General features: G+C 33.8%; 1 protein-coding gene across 2 annotated transcripts; it reads left to right on the top strand.

Annotated features, from left to right (window-relative positions):
• On the top strand, window positions 1-4,743 carry LOC107951171 (auxin response factor 9). 2 transcript variants are annotated; one of them, XM_016886113.2, is made up of 14 exons: window positions 1-593; window positions 726-841; window positions 994-1,089; window positions 1,431-1,487; window positions 1,615-1,767; window positions 1,854-1,938; window positions 2,089-2,179; window positions 2,328-2,492; window positions 2,571-2,684; window positions 2,772-2,844; window positions 2,920-3,073; window positions 3,162-3,760; window positions 3,867-4,054; window positions 4,132-4,743. In XM_016886113.2, exons 1-14 carry the CDS (start codon window positions 542-544, stop codon window positions 4,271-4,273), a joined length of 2,085 nt encoding a protein of 694 aa, XP_016741602.1. In that variant the 5' UTR covers window positions 1-541; the 3' UTR covers window positions 4,274-4,743. The 2 variants fall into 2 exon arrangements, with proteins under 2 accessions (XP_016741602.1, XP_016741603.1); XM_016886114.2 differs by having other exon boundaries at window positions 36-593; window positions 3,177-3,760.
• The last annotated feature ends 4,065 nt before the right edge of the window (window positions 4,744-8,808 follow it).

The raw sequence follows: 8,808 nt of genomic DNA, 5'->3' as shown, positions 1-8,808 counted from the left end.
AGTTAAATCCGGAACCAGAGTTTGTTAAATTGGCGTTACACACTCGATTTACAAAAAAAAAAAAGGGCTCCTTTGTTAGAAACCCAAAACAAAAAGAGAGAGAAAGTTAAAAAAAAAAAGGAAAAAAAGGGAAAGAAGAATTGGGAGCAAAGCCGAGTATCATAAGAGTCGCGCGTAGGATTTTAGGTTGATTCTCTCTGCTAACGGCGTTTCCTTTTTACAGAGCAGCGAAAAGCTATATTGAAAGCGAGGTGAACGACGGCGGATTTGGACGGTTAAAGCTGTTTTCCGTTACGGTAGTTGGATCTCGCGACGGTTACGATAGGGAGGGAGGAAAAATAGTGTGAGGGAGGTGTAGATTTTTTTATCAGGAATTCGAGCAGTTTCGTAATTATTTGGCTTTTATTGTGGTGCTTAAGAGTGTAAAATAAGGTTTATTAGAGCGTTTTTGGAGGATTTAGCTTCTCTCTTTGGAGGTTTTTTGTTCCAAATTTGTTGCTGTTGCTCGTTGTTGACTTGAAGAGTCGGAGAGAGTTCAATAATGGCGAATCGGGGAGGGGTGTTTTCACAGACAAATAATGTTTCCTCCGAAGGTAAACGAAATAAAAGAATTCAAATAGATTGAACGTTGATTCTATATTTTTCTTTAATTTTTTTATTTTTCTTTGATTTTTTGGAAAATTTTTGAAACCTTTTTTTTCTTCACTTTCTTTTTTGAGTTATAGGAAATGGAGGGGATGATCTGTACATGGAGTTATGGAAGTTATGTGCGGGACCCCTGGTTGAGGCTCCTCGAGCTAGAGAGAGAGTCTATTATTTTCCTCAAGGACATATGGAACAGGTAAAGCCTCTTTTCGTTTTTCGTTTTTTTTTTTCATTTTTGTGTCGAAAATATTCCTGTTTGGTTTTATTTGGAATTATGTCCTTTTATAGAAATGGTTAATTTTGGGTTATTGATTGGGATTTTGCTATTTTGGCGAGGGATTGTTTTAGTTGGAAGCGTCGACGAATCAGGAGTTGAATCAGAGGATTCCTTTGTTTAATCTTCCATCGAAGATACTTTGCAGTGTTGTTCACATTCAGTTTCTGGTAATTTTCTCTTTCTGGTTTTTGATTTGACTTTGCATAGGCCACAGCAATCTCTAGATGTGTTTTGAACTTCTGATTGCTTAAAAAACGGAGCGGAAAAAGGAAGTGGGTAATATATTTAGAGGTTACCATTTTTTCTATTGTTTTGATCTTGAAAAGATTGTAAAACCTTGAACTTTGAATAAATAGTTTCTCTTTTCTGAGAAGGATTCACTGGCTCAATAAATTGGGGTTTCAGTCAGATCGTAAGTCATGTGGACCTAGTGGACCATTATAGTATTCTATCAACATGATTGATTTGGGAGTAACTTTTTATGCACTTATTGTTACCATGTTTGTAGGCTGAACAAGAAACAGATGAAGTTTATGCACAAATAACTTTGATGCCGGAGCCAAATGTAAGAACCAATTTTATTTGTTTTTTATTTGAAAATCTTCCAGTATTAGAATGCAGGGGAGTTGGGTTTTCTTTTTCTTTTATTGTTTGATAGTAGTGATCTCTAATCATGTTTTTGGCATGGATAGCAACCTGAGCCAACAACTCCTGATGCATGTCTTCCGGAGCCTCCAAAACCTACTGTCCATTCTTTCTGCAAGGTTTTAACAGCCTCTGATACCAGCACTCATGGAGGTTTTTCTGTTCTTCGCAAACATGCCACTGAATGCCTTCCTCCACTGGTACAATTTCTAGATCTCTTTTTTCGCCTTTTTGTCTTCTTTCTAAATCTTCTTTGTATTGATTTCTCTATATGGATGTCTTTTAGGACATGAACCAGGCAACGCCAACCCAGGAATTGGTTGCCAAGGATCTTCATGGCTATGAGTGGCGCTTTAAGCATATTTTTAGAGGTAACAAAGGATCTGATAACTATCTTTCAACTTTAGTCGGTTAATACTAAGCTTTTATGTTTTTGCTGTCAATTCCATGTATGACTCACCTCCGCTACTGATGGGCAAATCACTTGCGTTATGTAAATTGTATATGGTTTGAATGAACAGGCCAGCCAAGGAGGCATTTGCTCACAACGGGATGGAGTACATTTGTTACTTCAAAGAGATTAGTAGCTGGTGATTCCTTTGTGTTCTTGAGGTAGATGCCTTTTCCATTTTCTGATATCCTTGATGCTTGTGTGGTGGTGCATTGATCTTGTTCGGCCTTTGATGGTTATGTTCTTTTTTTTTTGTTCTTTTTTTTTCATGTAGCTGATGAGCTATTTGTTTGATACTTGGTTTCGTAGAGGGGAAAATGGGGAGCTGCGCGTTGGAGTGAGGCGTGTTGCTCATCAACAGAGCAGCATGCCTACATCAGTGATTTCAAGTCAGAGCATGCATTTAGGAGTACTAGCAACTGCATCTCATGCCGTTTCAACACAAACCCTCTTTGTTGTCTACTATAAACCAAGGTATGATAATTACAGATTTTCCAAAATGAGATGAAAATGATATTTATTTACTTATAACCATCTTGTGTGAAATATCAGGACAAGTCAGTTCATTATTGGGTTGAACAAATATTTAGAGGCTCTGAGCAATAAGTTTACAGTTGGCATGAGGTTTAAGATGAGATTTGAAGGAGAGGATTCTCCTGAGAGAAGGTAGTGAAACTTAAGCACATGATTGCTTTGGATTGGTGATTGTTCAATGTCTTCTGTAATACTTACGAACATATTTTGATTGATAAGGTTTTCTGGCACAATCGTTGGGGTTGAAGACTTTTCTCCTTACTGGAAAGATTCAAAATGGCGTTCATTGAAGGTAAGTTGTTATGCTTTCTTAAACTTCATTTTGATTTATTTTGTCATTATAGCTATAATCAGTTATTGCCAATAGGTACAATGGGATGAACCTGCCTCTATACCAAGACCTGACAGGGTTTCACCATGGGAGATAGAACCCTTCGCTGCTCCTATTCCACCAACTCTGGGTCAACCTGTTGCTGCTAAGAACAAAAGGCCTAGACCAACTGCTGAAATTCCTGCTCTAGGTGAAGCATATTTTCTTTCTTTGAATCTCTCTTTTATTATACTTCTATTTGGTTTATCTGACAAATCCACTTTGTTTGAATAATATAGATTTATCTTCAACAGCATCAGCTCCTTGGAATTCTGGAGTTATGCATACCCATGATCTAATGCGGCGTAACATTACTGCCGAAGCAAACAGAAATGAAAATCATGTCATATGGCATATGCAGACTGAAATGAGCAGCAGTTGCACCTCTGTCTTGAAGACTCAGAACGAAGGGAGCTGGCTATCTTCTCCTTGCATGAGTGTTTCTAAGCATCGATTTCCTGATGCAAGAGATGATAGCAAATGTGCATCTGGTTGGCCTGTTCTTTCAGGATTGTCAAACCCACAAGTGAACAATGATTCAACCTTTGATCCAAAAGAAAAGGTAAAGAAATCTGAGACAGCTTCTAGCTGCCGATTGTTTGGCATTGAGTTGATAAACCACTCTGCTAGCTCAAGGCAATTGGAGAGGACACCTACCCAACTTTCTACTATGACTGCCAGTACAGCTGAAGGACATCATACCTTGTCACCTAATAATTCTTGCCAGAAGTCTGAAATTTCAAAAGATTCTAATGAGAAGCAGGAACAGTTACAATTACAAGCAAAAGAGATCCAGAGCAGGCAAAGTTGCCCTAGTTCTACAAGAAGTCGTACCAAGGTATTGAAAGTAAAATGTTCATTCAGGTGTTAATTCATTTCATTAAGGAAAAGTTTTACTTGCAGAATTTTCCATGAACTTACTTTTGGGTTTCTATATGTGACAGGTCCAGATGCAGGGGGTAGCTGTCGGTCGCGCTGTGGACCTGGCCATGTTGGAAGGGTACGATCAGCTTATAGATGAACTAGAGGAGATGTTTGATATTAAGGGAGAGCTTCGCCCTAGGAATAAGTGGGAGATTGTCTACACTGATGATGAAGGGGATATGATGCTTGTAGGCGATGACCCATGGCAGTAAGTACCCTGATACTTTTTTATTTTTCCCCCTTAAACTCTTCTAGAACTTGATTGACATTGATGTTCATGCGCAGGGAATTCTGTAGCATGGTAAGAAGAATATTTATCTGTTTAAGTCAGGATGTGAAAAAACTGAGTACAGGAAGCAAACTTCCCATGGCTTGTATTGAAGGTGGTGAAGGAACTGTGATAAGCTCAGAGTCAATTGAAAATTAATAGGAACACTGTTTGTTTTTCCTTATCGCAGTTTACAGCATCTGTTGTTTGTTTGTTGCTGATAGTTGTTCTTAGTTTCACTTTTGGGCTATAGAGGATGTTAAGGGACGCTAATCACTAAGCTTGTTTTCTAGAGTTGCCTACCATAGGAGACAAATAGACGTCATACGACCTTGGGATTGAAGAACCAAGAGTTAATGGAACTAGATGAGGTGTTAGAGGCTAGGACTAGGAGAATGTGAATACTTAACGATCTTTGTGGTGGGTTGGGGGTTTCGGTTCTAATCTTTGGTTTCGTGTGCTTGTAAATATAAAAATGTGCTCTGGCTTTGGCACTGGCACTGGCACTGGCACTGGCACTGTAATCCTCATCTGTAGTGAGTGAAAGTGTTCCAGCTTAGCTATTCTTCGCTGTTTTGGTAACGCTTTTTCTTTATCAAGCAATTCAAACTTTCCTCTGCATTTATAAATATTTCTGTTTCTGATCTTTATAAGGATGGCCTGGATAGAATAGCTAGCAAAAATATTATTACTTGGTAAATAAATCACTGCCAAGTTCAATTTTTCTGCCCTCATCATCTTTTATTTTTCTTTCTGTGAGTTTAGATTTTTGGATCCTGATTTGTCGAAGCCAAGGCTGGAATCCATTACCTGAACTCAGAGAAAACACTCAAGGTTGTTTTTTTTTTTACGAATTATATTTTAGCATTCTAATTTGATTTGAAATTTTTTCGAATTGAGTTGAGTGAGATGGAATTCAAATCGAATCAAATATATTTGTATTCGAGTTAGATTTTAAAAAATAAATTTGGGTTTTGTTCACATTAATTAAAATTTTTATTAAATTTTCATTACCTCATAATTTATTTATTAATTTTTTATATACACTATGTATTTTGAAATTAAAAAATATATTAAATATAAAAATGTCATTTTTTAATAAAAGTTATTTCAAAGATAAAATGTGAAATTGATATTAATATAAAATTTTAAAATTTTAATATGAATATTTAATGGCATAATTAATAATTCAATTTTAATATAAATATTCAATATGACTAAACAATTTAATATTATAAATAATATAAAATGTGAAATTTAATTTAATAATATAAATAGTATATATAAATAAAATTATTATTATTATTTATGTTTAGTGATTTTGGTGGGAAATGAATTTTGGGTAGATTGGGTGGTTGGGTGGTTGGGATGGAAGGGAGTAAAAGTTTTAGAGGGAAAGTGAGAAGGGGTAAAAGTTTTGAAGGAAAGTAAAAATGTTTGAGAGTTTGGGGTAAAAGTGTAAAATATTATAGTTTAATATTCGAATTATTCGAGTTATTCGAATTTGAAAATTCAACTTGATTCGAACTCAAAATTTGAAAAAAAAATTCGAGTTGATTCGAATAACTCGATTAACTCAATTAATTTCGATTCGTTTAGCTCGAAATTTAAATTTTTTTTGATTTTTTCGAGTCGAATCGAGTTTTTCTCACCCCTACTTTGACCAATCTTGAGAAAATAGAATGTTGAAGAAAAGAAAGAAAAATAGAGTATATAGATTTTATTTGAAAATTTTTTTGAGAAAATAGAGGAAAAAAATTTTATTATGTCGAATTCGAATGATTACAAGGAGTAGACTACTATACGAATTCTTCTTGTGCAGTCTGTGTCATACTGCAGGGCCCCCAGTGCAGTATCTTGCTTATCTTCGTTTTCGTAAATTCTCTTATCTTGCCACTTATATTTTATTTTAATAATAAGTTAGGTCACAATTCTAACAAAGAATAAATCTTTACTGGAATAAATATGAAAATGTTTAATTTTGATTTGGGTAGAACTAAATGTTAATGCCTTATGGAGAATCGACCAAAACTATAAAATATACTATAAAACATGCGTTGTGTTAAATTCAGAAAAAATTAATTATATTTGTAGTCTAAAGATGTTAGTTGATATTAAAATAATAATAATTAGGAGGAGATAAGTTTAAGTGTGATAAAATGTGTTTAGATGCATTATGTAGTAAAGTAGTTGTGGTTAAAACAGTAGGAGATAACCGATCAAGGTTGATGATATTGAGAGAATAAAACGGGTATGCAAGATACCAAAAAACAATAGGATGAGAAGACTGAAAACATGATGCTAAACATAAGCAATCATAAATTCAATGTAACGACATTGCAAGTGGCATTATTAGCATGTTTTCGTTGGTAGCATTTCTTGCCAAACTTTTCATTAGCACGTTCATTCATGTTTGGCAGTGCTGAATTTCAATTTTTTGCCTAGTAGAAAAAAAAAATCATCGTTTGCAATGAAGCAAGGATCATAAATCAAGTTGCTTGAAAGTTTGATTCATAAAGCTAGAAAAATTCTGATTTCAAACATGAATATTAATAAAGAAAAACAATTATCCAACTAAGTTCAGAAATTACACATATACAGTTGTTTCAAAAACTCAAAACTTTGTATTACTTTGAAAAACGAAGTAACAAAAATACATTATGAATCATGGACATTAACAGCAGCTAAACGAAACAATGGTCTCAAAGCAATTAAGCCCATCAAGCTCAGGCGCAAATCGAGGAGCCCTCTGTTTCTTCTTCTTCTCAACGTTTCCATCTTGCTTTTTCTTCATGGGTTCAGAACTCAGCTTATTGGTTCCCCATCTGCTATTAACAAAGCTGTCAGCAGCTCCTTTATTCATTGAATTAGAAGCAAAGGAAGGCCTGACTGATTGACCCAAGAATTCAGCACATAAAGCATCAAAGGAACTGAAGATTGAATTCATAATGATGGATTAAGAAAAAAACCTTTTTTTCCGTGTTTGTAGAAGATATTGTTTGGTTGAATGAATGTTGAGAAATGAAAGCTCAAAGGATATATATATATATGTAAAGGGAAGATATGGCATTTGGGGTTACCAAGTTGTTTTCATAATTTAATTTATTGTAGGATAAGGACATACAGGGATTTGCGTGAAACGTGAAAAAGCTTGTTGGATATTCGTTGCTTCATTCAAAAGCGTGTAAGTCGGCTCTAAGTGGGTGATTGGAATCAGAACCGTCCATTTGGGGGGGGGGGTTGGTTCAAATGTTGGTTTACTTGGAGAGGTGGTGGGTGACTATGTCTATTTTGACTAGATAATTCAACGCCCTCCATTCATTGGTAGTGGTAATTAAATATGTTGAATGAATGGTTTTGAATACATTAGAGCGAAGATGGGTATAAATAGGAGGGAACTTCATGAGCCGTGTGGGTTGGTCAATGTCTTTGCTCTTTGCTTTGTTTTCTCATGGTAAAAGTCATGTTAAACGTGTTCAATTTTTTACTTAGATGGTTAAAATTATGTATATAATGTAATAGTAAAATGTTAAAATAATATTACAATAATAAAATAAATTTAGTTAGGTAGAGTTTAAGCCTTAGAATGTTAAAATTAAAACTTAGTTCATATTTAAGATGAGTCTCATTTGTTTTTTTACTTGATATTTTGAAAAGTCTTGATAGATTGGATTTTACCAAGAGAAGGGGTCAATTGATTATTAATTTTTTTTGCAAAGGGGTGAAGTCGGATAAGAGGGCCAATCAAAATTTTGGGAACTTATGATTTTTCGTTGAAATTTTAGCAAATTTTAATTAGGGCTTCCAAAATTTTTTGGAAATTTTCGTTTCTCCTTTAAGGTTTTTACAAAATTTTAATTAGAATCCTCAATTTTTTTGAAATTTCTTATTATGCATTTTAATGTTTTTTGAAAATTTTAATTAACCTCACTTAAAATGTTTGAAAAAAGTTCTCATTAATCTCATAAAAATTTTAATTAGATCCCCCGTTTTTTTAAAAACATTTCTCATTGAACTCTTAAATGTTTTGAAAATTTTACTATGCCACCCAAAGTTAATCTCAAGAACTGCCACTGTATGGGATAGAAAAATTTAATATGATAATTTATAGTAGTTCAACATCAATTGTCTACTTCCACTACATTAGCCTCACTAGATAAGGATTTTCTTAATTCACTAATTCCTACCTTTCAATGACACTGTATAATATTTACAATTCATATCTTTTACTTAAGCTAAGATAGAAACATCTCTCACTATTTTTTCAATGGCTAAGATAAAACCACTCTAATTTTTGTGGCTCAACTAGAATCCCTATAAATTATAAATTGGTGAGATGATAAAAAAAAAAAACCTCTTTATGAGGGTGTTTACAGAGTGTAAACTCTCTCAAAGATAGAATGAAACTATATAAAAATTCAGCAATAAAATTCTCGTTAAAAATATGTACAAAAGAAAAAAAAATAAAGAAAAAATATCTTTAATGAATTTTCTCTTGATATTTTGCTTGGATATTGATCTCTTGCTTTTTGAAGTGGTCTCCAGATTATTTATATTAAATAATGTGTTTCTAGTTATTTATAATAATTTGAAGAAAAATATAGACATTGAAAGGTGAAAAAAAGTGTAAACATACAACTCTCCACAATGAGGTATCTATTCTTAAAGGAAGGTATCAATGTTTTTAGTTAAAT

Source organism: Gossypium hirsutum, chromosome A02 (genome assembly GCF_007990345.1).
Source record: "Gossypium hirsutum isolate 1008001.06 chromosome A02, Gossypium_hirsutum_v2.1, whole genome shotgun sequence".
NCBI classification, from domain to species: Eukaryota; Viridiplantae; Streptophyta; class Magnoliopsida; order Malvales; family Malvaceae; genus Gossypium; species Gossypium hirsutum.
Note: the sequence above shows the minus strand (reverse complement) of the source record. Positions and strands in the feature narration are given on the sequence as shown.

Excerpts from the sequence above, each read along its gene's own strand:
- LOC107951171 (XM_016886113.2), top strand. The coding sequence starts at position 542 with ATGGCGAATCGGGGAGGGGTGTTTTCACAGACAAATAATGTTTCCTCC. Across the intron at positions 2,180-2,327 it reads GATTCCTTTGTGTTCTTGAG|AGGGGAAAATGGGGAGCTGC; the intron begins GTAGATGCCTTT and ends TTGGTTTCGTAG. Across the intron at positions 2,493-2,570 it reads GTTGTCTACTATAAACCAAG|GACAAGTCAGTTCATTATTG; the intron begins GTATGATAATTA and ends GTGAAATATCAG.